This window comes from Zootoca vivipara, chromosome 13, assembly GCF_963506605.1.
Source record: "Zootoca vivipara chromosome 13, rZooViv1.1, whole genome shotgun sequence".
NCBI classification, from domain to species: Eukaryota; Metazoa; Chordata; class Lepidosauria; order Squamata; family Lacertidae; genus Zootoca; species Zootoca vivipara.
The window spans coordinates 49,717,623-49,741,379 of record NC_083288.1 but is presented as its reverse complement, the minus strand read 5'-3'; the positions used below and the strand labels follow the sequence as shown (position 1 = coordinate 49,741,379).

The window sequence follows — 23,757 nt, the reverse complement described above, 5'->3', positions numbered from 1 at the left end:
GCTCAGTGATGCCTCGCTCACAGGCCCTCCTCCGGGAAACACAGATCCCACTTCTGACACCAGTGTTGCACCCCTCCCCAATCTCTGAGTGGTATGAAGTTTTAGGGGTTCCAGACACTCGCCAGGGTTTGTGTTCCCTTTTGGGAATGAGGCACAGCAAAGACTTTGGTGTCTTTATGATATATGAAAATAAAAAAATATTCCTTCAGTAGCACCTTAAAGACCAACTAAGTTTTTATTTTGGTATGAGCTTTCATGTGCATGCACACTTCGTCAGATACACTGAAACAGAATCAACCAGACCCTTATGTATATTCAGATGGGAATGGGTGATGGGCTGATAGGAGTGGTAAACCTGTTGATGGCTGTTAACGACTGCTGATTATGATATATGGTTTATTTACACATACTATATATACAACCTGAGCCTATCCCAAGAGACTCTAGTTTGTTCCATAGCCACAACCTTGGATTCAAGCAGACGCCCAACATTGCTCTGACTCTCCTGCTTGTGGCTTTGTTCCTTGGTGACAATAATCCTACTCCCTACTGCAAGCACAGGGTGGCGTCCAGATGTTTTGGAACATAACTCCCATCGGCCCCAGCCAACAGAGAGCAATAGAATCATAGAATTGTAGAATTGGAAGAGACCCCCAATGGTCATCTAGTCTAACCCCCTGCTATGCGTGCTCCTTTTTCAAAGCTTCCCAAGTTGACAGCCATCACTGCCTCCCGTGGGAATGACTTTCCCAGTTCGACTAGGTTAAGGTGCAATTTCTTCTACCTGTCCCGAATCTAGCCTTGGAGGCCTGAGATTTCCTAGGGGTCCGGAAGAAAGGAAGCCAAGGCACATTTCAAATGGACCATTGGCATGTGGTGTTCTGCAGTTTCTCATATATTCACCCTTGGAAGCATCAGGCCTCGAAGCCCCAACTTGGAGGTTCAACGTTTCAACGCTATAGGGAGTGCCAGGTCCATAGGGCACCCCTGCTTCTATCCCTGGGTTTCTGGCTTTTAGGAACCGTAGTCTTCAAGGCGCCTCTTTGCAGAGCAGGCTGGGAGACAGCTGTGCTTAGATGGACGTGCTGTTTTCTACTTCCGGGGGGTTGAGGTAGTGGTACGGCAGAGGCAGCCTCCGGTTCCGCTCCTCAATTTCCAGGGAGATCTGGGCCAGGCGGTTCTGGAAAGCTGCAATGACCTCCTTCGGCCCCTCTTCTGTGAAATGTTCGTCAGGGTAGCACCCCAGCGGTCTCTGGAGGGAGATGAGAAATGAGGGTAAGGTTCTAGAAAATGTGTTTCCCAACCTTTGGGGGCCACTGCCGCCTTGGTGATATAAACTGTGGGAATGTTCAGGGTGGCAGGAGAGGCTATATTGTTTACAGTGGTGCCTCGCTAGACGAACGCCCTGTAAGACGAATTTTTCGCTTAACGAAGAGATTTTCCAAGCGGAGGTTGCCTCACTAGACGAATTCATTTTACGAAAAATTCATCTAGCGAATCGCGGTTGCCCATAGGAATGCATTGAAATTCAATTCATGCGTTCCTATGGGCAAAAATAAAATAAAATCCAATGCATTCCTATGGGATTCGCTAGACGAATTTTTCGTTATAAGAAAAGACCCGTGGAACGAATTAAATTCGTCTAGCGAGGCACCACTGTATTAACACCCTTCCTAACTTGCATTAGCAAGTTTCTTTACTTAGCAGAGTGCATTCCCCTTTACGCAGCAGAAAGTTAGTTGCAAACTCGTGTGAGTTTCTTAAGACAATACGCAATTCAACCTGGCTTGTCCAGATTGAAATGTATTCTGATATTTGCCTGGTAAGACCCCTTGAATCCTTCCTAAAAGAATAAAGACACCACAGTCATATTCATAAGCAATAAGAAGAAAGTTTACTCACAATCTCTAAAGGCAGGCTCAAGGCTTAAAGTTACAAACTTATACTAACAGGTTTACCCCATAAGGGAGATGACCTGAGGGATGGCTTGGCTGGCAGCCAGCAGTTCATTCCAGGAAGCTCTCAGGATGAAAAGAAGATGGAAAAGAGGGAGAGTGGCAGCATGCCTTGTCCTTTTACCAGGTCTGGAAAGGTCACGCCCACCCACTAGTCACATGCAAGGAAGGATGCTCCAGGCCAGGAGGAACAGGAAGTTTCGACTGGCTGGACCAAACATCCCCTTGCATGTCCACTCTAGGAAAACAAGGAATGTTGTATTTGACTGCTCCCAGTGGATTACATCTCACATAAACTCGTCCCCAGTGCCCTCTACCCCCCCCACCCTATAAAAAGCATAGACCATGTGAAAAGGATCTAGGGGTCTTAATAGACCGCAAGTTTAACACGAGCCAGGAGTGTGATGCAGTAGCAAAAAAGGCTAATGCTATACTAGGCTGCATCAACAGAAGTCTCGTGTCCAGGACAGAGGAAGTAATAGTCTCACTCTATTCTGCCTTGGTCAGACCCCACCTGGAATACTATGTCTTATTCTGGGCATCTCAGATTTAAAAATGGATATTGACAAGCTGGAAGGCGTGCAGAGGAGGGCAATCAAGTCTGAATGATGGAAGGAGTTGGGGATGTTTAGGAGTCTGAGAGGTGACATGATAGCCATCTTCAAATAGCTAAAGGTCTTTTCCACGGAAGATGGAGCAAGCCTGTTTTCGCTTGCTTTGGAGGGTAGGACCTGAACCAATTTGTTAAAGTTACAAGAAAAAAGATTCTGACTCAACATTAGGAATAACTTTCTGACGGTAATAGCGATTCCCATGACCCGCTAAATTCAGAGCAGTCACAATTAATTCAACCACTTTATAGGAAAACAATAAATTGCTTAGAGGTGTTTTGTTCTAGTAAGCCGCGTGTAAGATTTGTTAAATAAATAAAATGAATTTCACATTGTATTATTTAGTGATGGGCGAATCTGTCGGCTTTGGTTTTTCTCAGGTTCTCATTTTGCCATTCTAAAATTTAGTTATTCACACTTCCATGGATTTGCAAAAGTATCAAAATAAAAAAACAAAAAACAAGTCCCCTTTAAAATTAATCAGCATTTTGGTGCAGATTTCTCCTAATGTAACCTCTTTGTATGAAATTTTGCCTCATATACAATTTTTCACATGTTTGTGTTGTATTTTTGTAATATCTTGCTTGGCTTGAGAATTGTATTGCAAAATTCGGGGAAATACAACTTCCGACAGATGGCTGCATTTCGATTTGTGTTCCTCCCCCCCTCCCCCCAAAAGTGTGAATTAGGTAGTTTTGCCTATAAATGTGAACTGAATCTAATACTCCCCACATTCCTAATATTATTACATTTAGGGTGGTCTTGAACTAAGTTTTCCTCAGAGCAGATTCGCTGAACCGAATAACTGTGCGCATTTATTTCAATGAGTAAAACTTAATTGAATCCCCCTCTTCATTCCCCTTTTTCCTCTGAGTGGCTCGTGGCAGCTACATACAGGGTTTCTCCTCAACCCACTTTTCCCTAACAACAACTCTGCAAGGTAGGCCAGGCCGACAGATAATGACTAGCCCAACTTCACCAAGGGAGCCTCATCGCTGAGTGGGGATTTGAACGGGAGTAGGGGGTTCCCCACTCCTAGTCCAACGCTAACCACTACTCGACACTGTCTCGTTCAGGTTGGCCCTCTGGTTGCTTTGTAGCAGAATACAGCATACACCTTTTCTTGTTCTGGCTGTGCTGTGTCCCGGATAAGGAGATGGCCATCTGTCATGGAAGCTTTAGCTGAGATTCCCATGTTGTGGAGGGTTGGACTAGATGACCCTTGGAGCCCCTTCCAACTCTACGATTCTAAGATGATGATGATTTATTTATTGAATTCATGTACCGCCCTATAGCCGGAGGTCTCAGGGCAGTTCACAGAACAAAATCAAAATATAAAACCACAACATATAACAAAATCAAAATAACAACCCAATAACCCCTTCATCAATGTCCCTCCCGTCTTCCTCTTACCCTATCCTCTGGTTCCTTGCTAAGCAGCCAAAGGAGCAGCAAAGTGTTACAAGTCGTGCTGACGTCCGGCAAAGTCTCCAGGACGCTCTCGAAAGTCACCCCGCCCTTTATTTTGGGGGGTGGCTTCCTCATGGAGGAGGGGTAGTTGGGCATCCAGGCGCCAAAGTCAAACTGGGGAAGAAGAGCTGAAGGTTAGAGGACCTTGGGGGGGGGTCAAAAGGCACCTGGCACCCTTTCTTCTTCTCTGCCTGGGGAGATGGGTCACCTGAGAGATCCACAGAAGATGTTCACTGGGATTGAATCTCAGAGGAAGGAAAGGATTCTCCATTAGGTGAGGCTGGGGAACCAGCATTGGAAGTTGCCTTCTACGGATGCCATCCATAGCTGCCAAGTCTCCCGTATTCCCCGGGAAACCCCCGTTTTTCCAGCTGTTCCCATATGAAAAAACGGGGTTTTTTTGTTTCCCCCCGGTTTATTCTGGCGCAGCGGCCATTTTGGAACAGGGCAGAGCAGCATCAAAAGTAGCTTCTGAGCATGCTCCACCCAGTTCCAAAATGGCGGCAGCACTACTTCAGGTCTGCTACTTCCGGTCCAGTCCCTTATTTCTCAGGCCGGAACTTGGCAGCTATGATGCCATCTCTTGGCCCACCTGGCTCAGAATTGTCTACACCACTCCTCCCCAACCTGGTGCCCTCCAGATGTTGTTGGAGACCACTCCTGCTTCACCTGGCTGTGGTGGTTGTGGCTGGTGGAAACGGGAGTCCAATGACATCTGGGGAGCATGAGGATAGGTAAAGGTAAGGGACCCCTGGGTGGTTAAGTCCAGTCAAAGGCGACTGTGGGGTTGTGGTGCTCATCTCGCTCTCAGGCCAAGGGAGCCTGCGTCTGTCTGCAGACAGCTTTCTGGGTCATGTGGCCAGCAGGACTAAACCGCTTCTGGTGCAACGGGACACTGTGGCGAGTGCCAGAGCTCACAGAAATGCCATTTACCTTCCCGCCACAGTGGTACCTGTTTATCTACCTGCACTGGTGTGCTTTCAAACTGCTAGGTTGACAGAGCAACGGGAGCTCACCCCATTGAGGGGATTCGAACTGCTGACCTTCCGATCGGCAAGCCCAAGAGGCTCAGGGGTTTAGACCACGGCGCCACCCACCCACATGAGGATAAGGAATGCTGTTCTGACCCCCCTCTCGCACACATACACACAATTCTCCCTCTCCTCTATCTCTCTATGCAATCATTTGCATTTCACAGAGTTAAAGAACAAGAGAAAGATGAAGACCCCAACCTGGCCGTTGTTGACGCTGGCATGGCGGATGGAGCAGGTGAATATTACCATGGTGAGGTATTTGGTGAGCTGGGCCATGGTTTCTAGATGCTCAGGGAAGCCTGGAAGGAGAGCAAAATGGGGTTCAAGATGCCACCCCACTCAACTGACCCCCCCGACTTCCCCCAGAGGTGGTCGCAGCGTGAGGCGATTCAGGGTCCGGCGGCCATTTTTGTAGCTCACGATGAAGAGGGCGCGGGAAGCAGGTCTTACCAGAGGACTCTCGCTGGAAAAAGCACTTGTCGAAAATCTCGGCCACCCAGGCCTGGATCTCAGGGTCCTCCTTGACAGAGCCGTCACTTTTGTAGTAGAGATGGACAATGCCCTTCACAAAGCTGCAGCAATGAGAGAAGGGAAAGAGTCGGTGGCATCGGCCTCAAAGGCCCGGTAGACCTGAAAGAGCGTCTCCACCCCCATCGTTCTGCCCAGACACTGAGGTCCAGCTCCGAGGACCTTCTGGCAGTTCCCTCCCTGCAATAAGTGAGCTTACAGGGAACCAGGCAGAGGGCCTTCTTGGTGGTGGTGCCCACCCTGTGGAACGCCCTCCCATCAGAAGTCAAGGAAATAAACAACTATCTGACTTTTAGAAGACATCTGAAGGCAGCCCTGTTTAGGGAAGTTTTTAATGTTTGATGTTTTATTGTGGTTTTAATATTCTGTTGGGAGCCACCCAGAGTGGCTGGGGAAACCCAGCCAGATGGACGCGGCAGTAATAATAATAATAATAATAATAATAATAATAATAATAATAATAATATCATCATCATCATCATCATAGAGGAGAGGTGTGCAACTACCTGACTTTTAGAAGACATCTGAAGGCAGCCCTGTTTAGGGAAGCTTTTTTACGTTTGATGTTTTATCGTTGTTTTTTACTATTCTGTTGGGAACTGCCCAGATCGGCAGGGTATAAATAAAATTATTATTATTACCGGTATTATTATTATTATTATTGGTGGTCACTGCAAAAAGAGAATGCTGCAGTAGATGGGCCTCCATTGGCCTCATCTAGTCTCACAGATCTTACCGACGAAGGCTCCAGAGAGACTCTTTTGACCTAAGCGTGTCCGTAATGATGGCTTCTCCCCCAGTGAGATTATGCTTGCAAACAACACGACCTACTTAGCAATAGTCTAAATCTTGTTCCTTCCCAAGTCATAGAATCATAGAATCATAGAGTTGGAAGAGACCACAAGGGCCATCCAGTCCAACCCCCTGCCAAGCAGGAAACACCACCAAAGCATTCTTGACAGATGGCTGTCAAGCCTCTGCTTGTTGTTGTTGTTTAGTCGTTTAGTCGTGTCCGACTCTTCGTGACCTCTGCTTAAAGACCTCCAAAGAAGGAGACTCCACCACACTCCTTGGTAGCAAATTCCACTGCCAAACAGCTCTTACTGTCAGGAAGTTCTTCCTATTGTTTACGTGGGATCTTCTTTCTTGTAGTTTGAATCCATTGCTCCGTGGATTCAAACGGAGTCTAGGAATTCCAAGAGATGGGCTGCCTTTGCAGCCCTTTGCAGTTTCCCCGGCAGGAAGGCTTGCTCTCGCTTCCCGCTTTGTCCCTCTCTGGCCTCCCGGAGCCCGGATCGCACCTCTCAATGGCTTCCCAGAGCTTCATGCCGTCCTCCTTGTAGTAGTAGCCGGGGAGCGACTCAAGCCCCCTCTCCCGGAGGTCGTCGGGGAGGCAGAGGGTGGAATATGTCAGCGCCGAAAGACCTTTAGCCAGCAGATATGACAGACCGTGGAAGCCTGTGGCCATGGCCTGGGAGAGAGAGAAAAGGCCCATTTTGAGAAGCTTGTTACATGGTGGAAGCAAATGCAAAGCTGCCAAGTGCCCTGGAAAAAAAAACCCGGGACATCTCGTTTTTTCATGAGAGATCACGGCAGCCGTTTTGGGTGCTCTTGTGCTGAAAAAGCACTTGGGAGGTGGAGAGAGGTGCGGGTCGCGAGACTTTCATGGGAGAGCATCCCGGAAGACACATGTCCCGGTTTGGGGTCTGAAAATATTGAATGGTATGTGAATGCCGTATAGCAGGTAAGATGCTGAGCTCAGAAACAGGAAAGCACCTGCTTAAGGCAGGGAATTCCAAAGTGTATTCATTATAATATTATTATTGCGGCTATTATTATTATTATTATTTATAATTTTTTGTTAATTTTTTCTGTTTTACAATTTACTCATTTTTACATCCTCAAGATATCAATGACTTCCCTTCCTCTCTTTCCATGGTTCATTTTACATATCAACCCCCCCCCCTGCATATTTTACAAAAACTATACCAGGCATCCCCAAACTTCGGCCCTCCACATGTTTTGGACTACAATTCCCATCTTCCACGACCACTGATCCTGTTAGCTAGGGATCATGGGAGTTGTAGGCCAAAACATCTGGAGGGCCACAGTTTGGGAATGCCTGCTATAGGACATGGCTTCATGTTGCAGAGCGGGGGAAAGCTAAACTTCCTGTCCGTCCCAACAGGTGTTCCTTCCACCTTGGAAACCAGAGCTGAGCTCATCAAGTTCCTCACCATGGTCATCTTCTGCTCCTCTGCAAGGCATGCGGCTGTCAATAGCGGACAGGTACGTGGCCTCATCCAGTCCTCTTTCTCCCCATCCCTTTCCTTAAACCCAATTCCGTATTGGACTGTGTCTGTTTCCCAGTGGTATGTCCACCGCAAGGGGGAGAGGCAAAATTTCAAGGAACTACAAGAGGATGCCTGTCACGGCATGTTAGACTTTGGGGGGGGGGTTCTACTAACCCCACATAATTTCAGGTTAGCAGAGGCATAGCTAACTGGGGATGCCTGAACTATACCATTCAGTATTCCGTTATTACGTCCATCAAAACTTATTTACACTGTTGCATTTATCTCAATGCTGTCAGTGTTTTCATCTGTACACAGTTATTTCCCATATATTCTTCTCTAAATGTATGCTCTTTTTGTTCTCTCATTCTATACTGTATGTTAAGTCTGCAAACTTCACATATTCTGTCAACTTAATTGCCATTCTTCTTTGATTGGGACCTCACTTATTTTCCATTTTGGGGCTAATAAAACACGGGCTGCAGTAGTGGCATACATAAATAACCCTTTTTGACACCTGGGAATTTTACTCTGAATTATCCCCAACAAAAAAGATTCTGTGGGGGGGGGGAGTACTTTCAAACATTTTTTTTTTCAATTCATTATGGATCATTTCCTCAGGCCCGTCCTAGCCATAGAGGCTAGTGGCACGGAGAAGGGTGCCAAGTGAGCGCAGGGCTCCGGCGATCTGGCCAGGACTGCGCTCCTTCTCCGAGGACTCCGCACTGCGCCTCCTTCTCGTTTCCCCAGCGCTGGGTTCCGCTCAGTCGAACTTCGTCACCAGCGCGCTCACAGCGCCCAAGCAGCTCTTGCTGGTCCCGCGGTGCGCGCGCTGGTGGCGAAGCTTGACTGAGTGGAACCCAGCGCTGGGGAAACGAGAAGGAGGCGCAGCGCGGAGTCCTCGGAGGTGGCCTCCCGCTGCTGCCGCGGTCCGCTTGGCACTCCCGGGCCCTTGGAGAGGCTCTGGAGGGGGGCGCTGGAGGGACCTAGCACCAGGGCGCTGGATGGGCTTAAGACAGCCCTGCATTTCCTAATACTCTTTTACCCTTTTACAAGCCCAACACATATTATTATTATTTCTTAGACTGGCTAGCTGCTTGTTGCAAAGAGATCTCTGAGCAACTTACAGGGTACAGTGCAATAGGCTTTTGCATGGTGTGTGTGTGTGTTCAGTCCCACGGGATCTGCGTATACGTAAAAAATCACATATAATCAGACCCATGGAGCTACCCCATGGCTAGCGGGTAGCGGGGAGAGAAGGAGAATCCCCCATAATCCCAGACCCCACACACTGTGTGGGCCTTGCCCAGCAAGCAAGGCGGAGAGCTTAAAAGCTCTTTTTGTGCTGGGTAACCCAAGGCGAAAAGAGCTCTTAATAAGCTTTCTGCTTTGCTCGGGGTTAACTTGTGCAATTTCAAGCAGCCCACTTTCAACTCCGTATGGTTGGCATCGAATGAGTAAGATGCAACCGCACTGCTTTTAAAAGCGTGCATAAATAAAAGACATCTGAAGGCAGCCCTGTTTAGGGAAGTTTTTAATGACTGATATTTTCATGCATTTTTAATATTTTGTTGGAAGTTGCCCAGAGTAGCTGGGAAAACCCAGCCAGATGGGTGGGGTATAAACAACAACAACAACAACAACAACAACAACAACAACATTATAATATAGACTTGATCATGCAATTCACACAAAACATGCAAACACGCACCCCAATGGAAGTAAAAAGCTTTGGCAGCGAGTCAACAAACGGCCTCGGTCCAGTATACCTGAAGAAGCATCTCCACCCCCATTGTTCAGCCCGGACACTGAAGTCCAGCTCTGAGGGCCTTCTGGCAGTTCCCTCCCTGCGAGAAGCGAGGTTGCAGAGAACCAGGCAGAGGGCCTTCTCGGTGGTGGCGCCCGCCCTGTGAAACGCCCTCTCACCAGATTTCAAGGAAATAAACAACTATCTGAAGGCAGCCCTGTTTAGGGAAGTTTTTAATGTTTGATGTTTTATCGTGTTTTAATATTCTGTTGGGAGCCGCCCAGAGTGGCTGGGGAATAAATAATAATTTTTATTATTATTAACAGTTTATTTCCCAAAGCAAAGACTTCATTGTGGGCAACTGCCCCCAGGATCAGACTGCTAAGGGTTAAGCAAAAGATCTGAGCTTACCAGGTCTATGAGGCCACCTGGAGCAAAGAGGTTTCCCCTGCCAAGGACGTTGATATGGAGCGTATATCTGAAGTGTGGGATTAACAGCTGGGGGGGGGGGAGAGAGAAATAAAACAAGAAGGTCAGAGAAAGGCGGTCACTGGGGGTAGGGGAGTCCAAGGGAGAGGTGAGAAAATCCCCTTAAACGTTGCTCAGGCCAATTCTGCGTATGTCCTCCCTCCACAAATATTTTCATAGAATTGCAGAGTTGGAAGGGGCCCACCTAGGGTCATCAAGTCCAACCCCCTACAACACAACTAAAAAATCCCTGGCAGATGGCCACCCCCCCCTTTAAAAACATCCGCTGAAGGAGGTTTAGAGTGAATTTTTCCCAACATATGCCTCTTTGCATGCCGTTGGACCTAATAGACACATTTGTTGCAAAGCCAATTCCCTAATAATAATCCAATTTTGCACCTTCTTTTCACCATTATACGCATTCGTATGCACACTTTGCCCTGTTATGTGCATTTCTGCTGCGCGTCACTGGACAACTGCCATGGAAAAAAATCCAGAGGCATAGATTTCAAAGGACACAAACACACGTACCCATTCCAGATAATGTAGCAAATAATCCAGCTTCAGTACCTGCAAGGGGGCACTGCAATGCCCCGAAGGTTGTCAGCAGGGCAGCCACAAATGTGGAGGGCTAGGGGTGTGATACACAACTCTCTTCTCCAAGGAGAGGGCCAGGGAGGCTCAGGAGGAAGAGCTAAGGGGGACCACCGCCTCCCAGAATGTGCCGCCTGAGGCAGCCACCTCACGCTGCCCAATAGCAGGGCCGGCCCTCCCTGTGACCCACACCCACCTTGTGCACCGGGTGGCACATGGGCAGTTGCCGCAGGGTGGCCAGCAGGAAGACTTCCACCACCAGGTGTGTGTACAGCAGGTGGGTGAGAACTTCGTGGATGTGGAAAGTGCTGTTGCGCACCCAGAGCTTTGCCAGTGCCCAGTCCCACTCTGAATCGGTGGGCAAGAAGATGGGGCTCTCTGGTCCGGGTTGCTGGGTGAGCTGGAAGTGTAATGCTAGTGGTCAACAAAAGAGGTTTAAAGACTCTCTCAAGGCAAATCTTTAAAAAAGTATTATAAACACCGACAACTGGGAATCACTTGCCTGTGAGTGCTCCAGTTGGAGAACAGCCTTTACCAAAGGTGCCATGGGCTTTGAAGGCACTCGAACTCAGGACGCAAGGGAGAAACGTGCTAAGAGGAAGGCATGCTTGGCAAACCCTCACCGTGATCAACTCCCACCCGGAAACCAATGTCCCCACTGTGGACAGGAAGTAGCAGACCGGAAGTAGTGCTGCCGCCATTTTGGAACTGGGCGGAGCATGCTCAGAAGTGACTTTTGATGCTGCTTTGCCCAGTTCCAAAATGGCCGTCGCGCCAGAAGTCGCACTGCAGCCATTTTGGAACTGGGCAGAGCTGCATCAAAAGTCGCTTCTGAGCATGCTCTGCCCAGTTCCAAAATGGCCGCTGCGCCAGAATAAACCGGGGGAAAACAAAAAAATCCGTTTTTTCAGCTGAGAACAGCTAGAAAAACGGGGGTTTCCCGGGGAATACGGGAGACTTGGCAGCTATGGAGACAGGTGTTACCTGGATGGCAATGGGGATCATCTCCCCCAGGGGAGTCGAGTGCAGGAGGCAGAGAGGAGCAGAGATATGCTGGAGGGTACCGTTCAGCTTGGCGGCTGGGACGCCTTCCAGAATCTGGCAGTCGATGAGGAAGATGGTGCCCTTCTGTAAGTCAAAGCAAGAGGAGCCTGCCATTAATAGGATGGAGGGGTGAGGCAGAAAAACAATACGCCTCCAAAACGAAAAGTGGCATCTATCTACTAAAGGCTTTCTGGGAAACGATATATAATGAGCTAAAGAAAATGTTCAAAAACACTTTTGTTAAAAAAAACAAAAAACCAGAAGCCTTTTGAATGGGTATTGTAGGTGGAGAGATACCAAGAAAAGATAAAAGACTGTTTGTGTTTGCAACAATAGCAGAGACAAGAACCCTTTTAGCCCCAAAATGGAAACAACAAGAAGTACCAACGATAGAAGAGTGGCAGATGAAAATGATGGACTTTGCAGAACTGGCGAATTTGACAAGAAAAATCCGAAACCAGCATGATCAAGTATTCCAAAAAGACTGGAGTAAATTTATACAATATTTGAAAGATCATTGTAAGCAATTAACAACACTACCGGTAGTAGGTTTATCTGAAGATTTGTAATGAGAATTTTTTTACCTTTCTATATTTATTTAAACTTGGTGGTCTTTTGTGATGAGTCTTATTAGAATTGGAAAATATATAAAATGCTGTAATAGAAAGGTTTACAGAGGTACCTTGTCTTACGAACGACTCGATAACCGAATTTTTCAACTTACGAGTGGGGCAATTGGCCACACACTTATGAATTTCTAGACATCCGAACGAAAACCGTGGCGGTTTTAGATAGGGTTTTTTCGACTTACGAATTTTTAGATGGGGTTGCTTCGACTTACGAATTTTTCTGTTTCCAATGCATTCCTATGGGAAATCGCGTTTCCAATGGCACTTTTCGACTTACGGATTTTTTGACCTACGAAGGTGCCTTCGGAATGGATTAAATTTGTAAGTCGAGGCACTTAGAGGTGGGAGGGAAGGAAGTCAATAGGCTCTAGAGCAGGCTTCCTCAGCCTCGCCCCTCTAGATGTTTTTGGCCGACAACTCCCATGATCCCTAGCCAGCAGGACCAATGGTCAGGGATGATGGGAATTGTAGTATGATGGATGATGGGAATTCTATGTAGTCTCAAAACATCTGGAGGGCCAATGTTGAGGAAGCCTGCTCTAAAGAGCCAAAGAGGTAAAGTGGGAATAATGATGTGATTATATATGTTTAAATGGAAAATTAATAAACATTATTTTGAAAAAGAAAAGAAAAGTGGCTTCTATCCAGCTGCTGGTCTAATAATATAAATGGTGTCTCCTTTCCATTGACTCATACATTGCAAGTCTGTAGTAAAACTACGTGAAATTATTGGAGACACCCAAAGCTTTAAATGACAATTATGGAATCTTACGAAAGAGCATTAAAATTGCGAGAGAGAACGAGCAGTAAAAGCAGCGTGGCCTCAACCGTTCACAAAAAAGGAACAAAGCGAGAGGATAGAGCGAAGGGCATCCCTGATCTGAGGATGAAGACCCTTTGTGAGGCTGCGTTTGGGAGGTGTGGGGGCCCGCCCTATCTTCTTACCTTCAGCTCCTCCTCCAGGGTGGTGTGATTCTCCAACGATTTGGCAACCATCTCATGCGTGACGGGGAAATTGGCTGGGATCTCGGTGCAGCGCCGGATGACGACAGGATTCACTCCGTTGAGATACTGGTACCCAAAGAAAGCATCTTCGTCCCAGTGCTTGCTGACATATTCTGGGGACACAGAGATGTCCTTGGTAAGGTATCAAAGAGGGCAGATTTCTTTTGGTGGGTGGCCCAGGCCTTTATTCAGAGGTGGGGGGCAGACGGTACAAACCGCAAAAGTCCTTTTAGTCCTCAGTTCTTCCCATCCATAAAGTGGGTCTAATAGGTCTGCATGTGTGGCAGGATTTTGCAGGTGCAGAATTTAGGCTCCTGGGAATCTCAGCCAGAGGAACTTGCTGTCTTTATGGCTAGGAAAACATGCTGGAATTGTGAAATCTCGGGAGCTGAACGAGATTTTAGGGTCATGGCCATGCCATTAACAGAGTGGTTTTACTATCAATCCCTTTTCACGGGGAACTTTGGGAATTTTACCCCTCTGAGGGGGGAATAGGGGTCTGTTGACAACTCTCGGCATCTTTAACAAACTACAGCTCCCAGAATTCTTTGGGGTTAGATTATTACAACCCGTTATATGAGGGGCTGCCTCTGAAGATGGTTTGGAAACTTCGGCTGGTGCAGAATTCGGCAGGTTGCAAGATGGTTTGAGCAGATAACGTCAATCCTGGCCCAATTGCACTGGCTGCCAATTAGTTCCCCGTTCTCAATTGAAAGTGCTGGTTTTGACCTATAAAACCTTAAATGTCTCAGGACTGCAAGACCTCAAGCACTGCCTCTCGCCAGATGAACCGACCTGGACCCTGTGATCACCTGAGGCCCTTCTTCTTATGCCTCCTTCGTATGAGGTCCGGAGGGTGGCAACACAAGAACGGGCCTTTTCTGCAGTGGCTCCCCATTCGTGGAATGCTCTCTCCCCAGAGAGGCTCGCCTGGCGCCTTCACTACATCACGTTCAGCACCAGGCAAAAATATCCCTCTTCTCCTGTCCCAGGATAAAGGACTTCTGGGAAAAAGTTTATAATGAATTGAAAAAAGTGTTGAAGAACACTTTTATAAAGAAACCAGAGGCCTTTCTATTGGGACTAGTTGGGAGTGAAATACCGAAAAAAGACACTACATTTTTCTTATATGCCACAACAGCAGCAAGAATCTTGATAGCGAAATATTGGAAGACGAAAGAAATACCGACGGTGGAAGAATGGCAGATGGAATTAGCTGACCTGACCGGGAGACTTCGAGACCAGCGAGAAAAAATGGTGGAAGAAGATTGGAAGTGTTTTAAAGACTATTTGAAAAAGAATAATATAGAAATAGAGTAACAAGAAAGGGTTTTTGATAGAAACAGGGAGCTGTAGCTTACGAAAACAGATTTGTGTAGAAGGAAAATTGTAATATTTATTAAGGTTATGGATGGATTAAGGTATAAATATATGGAATTAAAGCTAAAGAGGAACATGAAGTAGAAATTGCTAACAGATTAATATGTTATGAATCGCAGTAAGGAGGAACCGAGGAAGTCAAACACAATGATTAGAGACGAAATTGAGATTATGAAATTTTTGTTTGTGTGTGTATTTTGTTTTGTTTGTGTTTAATTAGAAAAAAATTATTATTATTATTTTTAAAAAATATCCCTCTTCTCCCAGGCCTTTGGCTAATTAAACTCTCTATGGCCTTTTAAACTGTGTGGGGTGAGTTTATTGGTTTTTGTTGTTGTTACAGTATGTTTTTTTTTTGTTTATATTGTAAACCACCCTGTGATCTTTGGATGAAGTGTGGTATAGTAATAGTAATTATTATTATTATTATTATTATTATTATTATTATTATTATTTATTTACACCCCGCCCATCTGGCTGGGTTTCCCCAGCCGCTCTGGGCGGCTTCCAACAGAAGTATTAAAATACAATAATTAATTAAACATTAAAAGCTTCCCTAATAATAATGATAATAATAATAATAATAATAATAATAATGGTTTATAGGACGAATGTGGTGTGGATGAAGATACTGACCTGAAACAGGGGATCGATAAAACCAAAAAGCCCTTCGTACATCATCCAGCTTCCGCCAGGAATTCTTACAATCCAGCAAACCCTTCAGTTTCAACTCAACTTCCCTGGCATTCAGAAAGGAAAATAAAACATATTGAAGAGTGGGGGGGAACTGGGTCTCCAAAGCTCCCCTTGCTTCTGCCCCCCCCAAATGACTGGCAGAAATAAAACAGCTACAGCATAGATATTTCCCACAGCATAGATAAGCATGATAGGGAGGAACTTCACCTGTTGAGTTCCTGTCTGCTCTACAAGCCTTAATGGCAAAATGGCTGGGGATTTTATACTGCCACTGCTTATTCCACACACAGGTACGTACATCCTTGCCAATCCACAGTTGTTCCCTTGCCAGTACATTTAAAATCCAGTGAAATTCGCTTTGAGCAAATGGGTTGGACCATATGTTTTGCACAAGTTCAGATCCTGGGGGATTCCTCTCATCCCTCCTCCAGCTCTCGCCTCTGCTGCTCGTGTCCCAACAGATACTTACGAAGCCACCATTTGCACCTGGAAGGCGCTGTATCGGCTGCAGGAATACTGATCGTTTGGATGCAAATTATCAACGCAGTCAACATCTAGGCATTGGGGCCAGCCTGGCTGATATTCTTTATATCTGCACCAACAAACAAACATAAATGTTTGCAAAAATCCATAAACGGGGGGAAACTGCATAAAAAGTAACGTATCAGCAAAAATACAACTGTGCATTATACCTGATGAAAATTGCTTGCAGAAATGTGTGCGTTACTCAAAACTGCTTTAAAAAACGAGTGTAGGGAATTTTGCAGTAAAATGCTGCTAAATTTTCACAGGGACCTTTGAATAAGCCCCTCAAAGTGATTTGGAAATGTGGGGAACTGAAGTAAAGACGGGGAAAGTGAGAAGCTCTGGGGAGAGCCACGCCATACATTCACTGGATGCAACGTCTCCCAAAGAACCCTGGGAACTGTAGTTCCCCCCTCGCTGAGCTACAATTCCCAGCACCCTTGCCGAAGGACAGCTCCCAGCTTCCTTTGCAGTAAGTGCTTTAAATGTATGGTGCAGAGAGCGCCCTGAAATCTTATTCGCCTCCTGAGATTTCACACTTCCAAGCATATTATGCCAACCATGAGGATTTTGTTGTTGTTGTTTAGTCGTTTGGTCGTGTCCGACTCTTCATGACCCCATGGACCAGAGCACGCCAGGCACTCCTGTCTTCCACTGCCTCCCGCAGTTTGGTCAGACTCATGTTGGTGGCTTCGAGAACACTGTCCAACCATCTCGTCCTCTGTCATCCCCTTCTCCTTGTGCCCTCAATCTTTCCCAACATCAGGGTCTTTTCCAGGGAGTCTTCTCTTCTCATGAGGTGGCTAAAGTATTGGAGCCTCAGCTTCAGGATCTGTCCTTCCAGGGAGCACTCAGGGCTGATTTCCTTAAGAATGGATAGGTTTGATCTTAGGAAGACCTAAATTCTGTGCACGATCTTTGGGGTCATGCGTGAAATGTGCTTTAAATTGTACAGTGTGGCTCTGCCCTGAGGGAACCCAACGTTGACAGATTGGCTCGTCCCTGCAACCAACTCCCGGCCCAGTCAGGTGAGCTAGCCACAGAATCTGCTCACCTGTAGGCCTCTTGCTTCGCTCTCAGCTCATCTCTCCGATGTTGTAAGAGCAACTGGTTCTCCTTGTCCATGCAAACGGTTTTGGCTGGAGGGAAGAGAGGTGGGTGGGATGGAAAGAGAGTTTTTTGCGGTGAGGCTTTCTTTGGCAACCTGGCTCCATCCCTCTGAACCCAGGGCCAGCTTTGAGGCCACAGCCCTGTCCGTCAAGTTTATTGCTTATAGCCAAAGGCTGCTCCAATTTATACAATGTCATTCAGTAAAATATATACAGTCATACCTCAGTTTAAGTACGCTTCGGTTTGAGTATTTTCTGTTTAAGTACTCCGCGGACCTGTCTGGAACGGATTAATCCACTTTCCATTACAGTGGTACCTCGGTTTATGAACACAATTGGTTCCGGAAGTCTGCTCATAAACTGAAGCGTTCATAAACTGAAGCGAACTTTCCCATTGAAACAAAATAGAAAAAAAATTCCTTCAGTAGCACCTTAAAGATCAACTAAGTTTTTATTTTGGTATGCGCTTTCGTGTGCATGCACACTTCTTCAGATACACTTGAAACAGAAGTGTCAGACCCTTATATATATACAGAGGGTGGTGGGGGTGGGTGGGAATGGGTGATGGGCTGATGGGAGTGGTAAACCTGTAGATGGCTGTTAACGACTGCTGATGACTGCAATTAGTCCTGGGGGGGGGAGCAAGGGCTGAGGCGCTAAAGAAAGCTTGATCATGCATAATGAGATAAGAATCCGATGTCTTTATTCATCCCAGGTGGCTCCATGGTTTTAAGCTTGGTAATGAGTTCCAATTCAGCAACTTCTCTTTCTAGTCTGTTTACTTTCCCATTGAAAGTAATGGAAAGTGGATTAATCCGTTCCAGACAGGTCCGCGGAGTACTCAACCTGAAGCGTACTTAACCCGAAGCATGGGTGTAATTGGTTCTGGAAGTCTGTTCATAAACTGAGGCATTCATAAACTGAAGCGAACTTTCCCATTGAAAGTAATGGAAAGTGAATTAATCCGTTCCAGATGGGTCCGCGGCGTTCGTAAACCGAAAGTTCGTAAACCGTGGTGTTCATAAACCGAGGTTCCACTGTACTTTCAATGGGAATGTTCGTTTCAGGTTAAGTGCGCTTCAGGTTAAGTACAGACCTCCGGAACCAATTAGATGCCACTGAACTAGTTTGATACAAAAAGCTTAAAAACATTTGTATTGTCAAAACCTGACCTTATCTGCACAAAGCTATAGAAACTCCTTAATATACAAATTGAGACATTAGGCAATGAAATTCATAAGCTAAACTCCCCGTGGGGCCACTAATATATTAAAAGTAATGTTGAATAATACAATAGACAATTATGTACGAAGTTTAGTAATAAAGATACAGCTTGATGTAGATGGGGGTCAAATAAATTCATCTCCTTTACAGTTGATAGCTGTCTCGGCTATATAATTTTTTCTCATTTTCCTGGCGGCAGTTGCAAAAAGTGCTACGCGCCAGGTCACATCCTGCAAGGAGATGTAGAATCATGTCAGAAGGATTCTGGCCAGGGGACCTTGTCATTATAGGTTTCAGAAACTGTTCTCTTGCTTCATTATATAAGGGGCAGCACAAGATATAATGCGTAAGGGTAAAGGGTAAAGGGGACCCCTGACCATTAGGTCCAGTCGTGGCCGACTCTGGGGTTGCGCGCTCATCTCGCATTATTGGCCGAGGGAGCCGGCGTATAGCTTCCAGGTCATGTGGCCAGCATGACAGAGCCGCTTCTGGCGAACCAGAGCAGCACACGGAAACGCCGTTTACCTTCCCGCTGTAGCGGTTCCTATTTATCTACTTGCACTTTGATGTGCTTTCAAACTGCTAGGTTGGCAGGAGCTGGGACCGAGCAACGGGAACTCACCCCGTCACAGGGATTCGAACCGCTGACCTTCTGATCAGCAAGCCCTAGGCTCAGTGGTTTAACCCAAAGCGCCACCTGGGTCCCTGATATAATGCGTAAGGTCCTCTAATTCAGGGCATCCCCTTAATACAAACACCACAGCCCTGTCTTTGTGGAACCAGAGACCTTTCTCTATCATGGTAGGAAAATCTCCTCTGGCATGCACAGAACATGTGCCCACAAGGAGGATAATAATAATAATAATAATAATAATAATAATAATAATAATAATAATAATAGCATAAGAAGTGCCTGCTACTGGATCAGACCAATGGCCCATCTAGCTCAGCATTCAAATATCTCAAGGGCCGTCGCGTGGAAGATGGAGCAAGCTAGTTTCCTTCTGCTCCAGAGGGTAGGACTTGAACCCATGGCTTCAAGTTACAAGAAGGGAGATTCTGACTTGACGTCAGGGAGAACTTTCTGACAGCAAGAGCTGTTCGACAGGGCAGCGGGCTCCCTCGGGAGCAGAGCTTTTTCCCCAGCCAGAACTTGCTAGGATGAAGTTCGGGCACCTCTCGTGTGGGAGATATCACCATTATAAGAGAACAAGGTTCAGGAGGGTGAGTTCCGGGAACCTACTTTTCTGGGGAAATAGCACTGCTCGAGAGGTTGTGGACTTTCCTTCCTTTGGAGATTTTTAAGCAGGGGTTAAAATGCTTTAGTTGAGATTCCTGCATTGCAGGGGTTTGGACTAGATGGCTCTTGGGGTCTGTGATTTTATCCCATGCTGGAGGAGCGGTTTTCTAATGTCTAGGAGACTGCTTTATCTGAATGTATATACTGTAGACTGCGACGAAACCAAATTGGACCGTTTTGGCTCAGAACCGTTTCCATTTTTTAATTCTAAAAACAGGGAGTCATATAAGCACCCCTCCCATGACTCACTGTTGGTTGTGGTCGGACTATATAGGCTCATTGGCTGTATGTAACTGCATCTCTATAATTTGTTTTTTTTTAAATACTGAACATACTCTGTGTGCGGTTCTGTTATTGCTTGTATAGTTATGTGTTAGTTTCATAGACTCGTAGCATTGGAAGGTACCCCCAGGGGTCATCTAGTCCAACCCCCTGCAATGCAGGAATCTTTTTGCTCAACATGGGACTCGAACCCACAACCCTGAAATTAAGAGTCTCATGCTCTACCAAGCGAGCTATCCCAGGGTGTTTGTGCATATGTTTATGATAATTTTTATTTAAAAATAAATAAAAGTGAGGGACAAAACTTTTCTCTGTCCCCTTCTACTACAACATGTAAAATTGTATAAGCTTCTGTCCTTTTACCTCTAACTCAACTTTTCTCTAAACTCAAAGGCCCCAAGCGCTGCGACCTTTCCTCACAGGTTGGTACACCTAGACTTAAGGCAGGGAGTGAAACCTCTGGCCCTTCAAACATTGCAGAGCATCAGCTCTGACCATTGGTCATGCTGGCTGGGTCTGATGGGAAGAGCCCCACAACATCTGGTCCAGCCAGCATGGCCAATGCTCAGGGACGCTGGGAGTTGTCGTCCAGCAACTTCTGGAGGGCACCTCGTTGGCTACCCTTGGTGCAGAGCATAGGGCAAATCCGTAATAATAATAATAATAATAATAATAATAATAATAAATTATTTATACCCCGCCCAGCCACTCTAGGCGGCTCCCAATAGAATATTAAAAACACAATAAAACATCCAACATTAAAAACTTCCCTAAACAGGGCGGCCTTCAGATGTCTTCTAAAAGTCAGATAGTTGTTTATTTCCTTGACATCTGATAGGAGGGCATTCCACAGGGCAGGCGCCACCACCGAGAAGGCCCTGTGCCTGTAACTTTCACTTATTGCAGTGAGGGAACTGCTAGAAGGCCATCGGAGCTGGACCTCAGTATCCAGGCTGAATGATGGGAGTGGAGACGCCACTTTTCCCCGAACTATTTCCAGCCCAGCTCATTCTAATAAGGACTGCCACTTCAAGAACTCAAGCCTGAGCCTCCTTCCCTTCCTCTTCCCTCACCATCGCTTTTTCCTTTTGTGTCATGACTTTCATATTGTCAGCCTCAGGGCAGATACTACCTTGCCACAGACCTCATAAGCTGCACCTGGAGCCTTTTTGGCTAAAGAGCAAGTCAATAATAATTATATATATATATAGCCGGACAAGGTCTCTCACCTGCCCCTTCTCTGAGCTCGAGGGTCTGGTACCCCAGAAGCCACTGGTAGCAGGGGAAGCGGTAGGTCTCCCCCTGGGGGGCGGCCACTTCGACATAGCTGCAGTTCCAGTTTGTCTGGGGGAAGATGCTGTACTTCTCCTTGTGGAGCCGGACCAACAGGATGGGGCCCAAGTCCTGCTCGCTTTGGACCACATATTCACCCACCTGAGAGGCAGAAGGGGAGAGTTTAAAAGGCATCGGGGCAAAACGGAACAGGCTGTGAATTTGTGAAACGCAAAGAAGAGGGTGTTTTCGCAGCCACCTTCCCCTCCGGCAAAAGGACACAGGATTCCAGCAGTAAGCCTGAGAGTTAACCCAACCCAAAAGTGTCCTGTACACAATGGATCAGTTTTGAGTTTATCCCTCCGCCCGCTCACTCTATCTATCACTTGCATCTTCACGAAGGTTTATCGCTAGGCTATCAGAACAGCAGAAGCAGAAGCTGGGAAGGGAGGATAGGAGTTCATAGATTTTTTAAAAAATAATCATTTTGTAAGTTGCCTTTGTTTCTCAATTTGACCCTTTTACATGCTTTTGCACGTAGTATGGTATTTTATGCATTTTGCCTTGCACTCGTTTGTATTGATCATAGTTTGTTGCAATAGGTAAGAGTGAGTTTCTGTTTCATTATTATTTGCTGGTGTTTTGAGAGCTAATTTTATTGTGCACTATTACTGTATATTCTAATAGGTTATTGTTGTTGTTTAGTCGTTTAGTCGTGTCTGACTCTTCGTGACCCCATGGACCATAGCACGCCAGGCACTCCTGTCTTGCACTGCCTCCTGCAGTTTGGTGAAACTCATGTTCGTAGTTTCGAGAACACTGTCCCACCATCTCGTCCTCTGTCGTCCCCTTCTCCTAGTGCCCTCAATCTTTCCCAACATCAGGGTCTTTTCCAAGGATTCTTCTCTTCTCGTGAGGTGGCCAAAGTATTGGAGCCTCAGCTTCACGATCTGTCCTTCCAGTGAGCACTCAGGGCTGATTTCCTTCAGAATGGATAGGTTTGATCTTCTTGCAGTCCATGGGACTCTCAAGAGTCTCCTCCAGCACCACAATTCAAAAGCATCAATTCTTCAGCGATCAGCCTTCTTTATGGTCCAGCTCTCACTTCCATACATCACTACTGGGAAAACCATAGCTTTAACTATACGGACCTTTGTAGGCAAGGTGATGTCTCTGCTTTTTAAGATGCTGTCTATGTATTGATTATAGTTTATTGTAATTGCTAAGAGTGAGTTTCTGTTTCATTATTATTTGCTGGTGTTTTGAGAGCTAATTTTATTGTGCACTATCATATTCTAATAGGTTATTAAATATTACCTTATTTGATATAAGTCATTCCATTTGAAAGTTAGGTTTTATTACGACTTTTTGTATCGTATCAGGTAATTATCATAAGGTTTGTGTTCTTCGCTGTATATTTTGTTGCTGTGAACCACCTTGTGTTCAAAGAAAGGCTGTACACGAATTAAAATTGAAATGGAATTAAAAATTAGGGCTGAGCTGAAATCCTGCTGAAATCAGCGCAGACAATGCTGAGCTAGGCAGGCCCGGTATAAAGGAGCTTCCGAAAACCCCAAAGCACTCACCTCTCCGGGCGAAAAGTCTTTGCCGCATTTATCCAGCTGGGATTTGGGGCTCTCCCCTCGAGATCCCACCAAGGTGATGGAGATGGAATCCATGGTCCCCGCACACAGGTAGTTGCCTGTGGCAACCCGGATTTTGTAGGTAGTAGCCATGGGGACTTCAGCTGCGGGACTTTTCCAGAAACCTTGACGAAAGCCAGCGAGGTTTTTTATTTCCTCCCTCCTGCCGCCTGCTTCCCGCCTAGAATGTGGCTGTTTCAAGGAGAAGATCAGCCAGTTCTCCCACTGCCCCGCCTTGCAGGGTTGGTGCTTGGAAGAGAATTTGGGAGTAACCACGAGTCGCCCCCTCCTGACTCCCACGCAAGCTCACCTGGGACAGGTGCAAGTTCATGCAGGCGGGCGGGACGTTTCACTTCACCGGAGCTTTATCAGATGCTAGGAGATCTTAGGTTCGAGACCAGGGGCTGCGGGCAAAGCCGGCTTCCTTTTATCCGCAGGGAAGATTAAAAAAAATAAATCGGTAACAAATTATTACAAGACCATAGGACTCCCCACCTGGAATCTTTGACTCTGCAATCTTGACGTGGGTAATTCTCACAGGCTTTTGAAAGCAAGCATACCATGCTACGTAATCTGATTGGCTGGGATCGTAGCATGCGATACCAACTGCTGCTGGAACGTATTTCCAGACGCTGATGGGTTGCCAGGATAATGCCCAATGTTGCCAGATCATGCTGCAGCACTAATCCAGTCTGGAACCAGAACTGGGCCTCACAACCCTTGGCTCTCCACTGCCAACTCTGCCATCGCAGCAAGGATCTGGGTGGCCATGTCTTCTAATTCTTCTACTTACTTATTTTAATCAACACATCATTTTTTTATAATTTCCCTCCCAAACTGTGTTACAAAAATAATATCAATTGAATGAATATAAACAGACCCTCTTCCCTCCTTGAACAGGATTCAGGATTCATGCAACATTTTTTTAAAAAGCACAAGATAGTATA

The 23,757-nt window shown here is 46.3% G+C and overlaps 1 protein-coding gene across 2 annotated transcripts; it reads right to left on the bottom strand.

Moving 5' to 3' along the window:
* Positions 1 to 217: 217 nt before the first annotated feature.
* LOC118094805 (hydroperoxide isomerase ALOXE3) lies at positions 218 to 23,206 on the bottom strand. 2 transcript variants are annotated; one of them, XM_060281886.1, is made up of 14 exons: positions 23,121 to 23,206; positions 21,125 to 21,329; positions 17,035 to 17,119; positions 15,925 to 16,047; positions 15,396 to 15,499; positions 13,320 to 13,492; positions 11,686 to 11,829; positions 10,898 to 11,101; positions 10,051 to 10,137; positions 6,900 to 7,069; positions 5,521 to 5,642; positions 5,269 to 5,369; positions 3,980 to 4,150; positions 218 to 1,252 (listed from the first exon to the last, which is right to left on the bottom strand). In XM_060281886.1, the coding sequence occupies exons 1-14, from the start codon at positions 23,139 to 23,141 to the stop codon at positions 1,073 to 1,075; spliced, it is 1,890 nt and encodes a 629-aa protein (XP_060137869.1). In that variant the 5' UTR covers positions 23,142 to 23,206; the 3' UTR covers positions 218 to 1,072. The 2 variants fall into 2 exon arrangements, with proteins under 2 accessions (XP_060137869.1, XP_034991380.1); XM_035135489.2 differs by lacking the exon at positions 23,121 to 23,206 and adding an exon at positions 22,754 to 23,049.
* Between the last annotated feature and the right edge of the window lie 551 nt (positions 23,207 to 23,757).

Coding starts and splice junctions, on each gene's coding strand:
- LOC118094805 (XM_035135489.2), bottom strand. CDS start 22,903: ATGGCTACTACCTACAAAATCCGGGTTGCCACAGGCAACTACCTGTGT. Junction 11,830..13,319: donor CCCTGGAGGAGGAGCTGAAG/GTAAGAAGATAG, acceptor TTTGACTTACAG/AAGGGCACCATCTTCCTCAT. Junction 10,138..10,897: donor TGTGCCACCCGGTGCACAAG/GTGGGTGTGGGT, acceptor CCCCCCCCCCAG/CTGTTAATCCCACACTTCAG.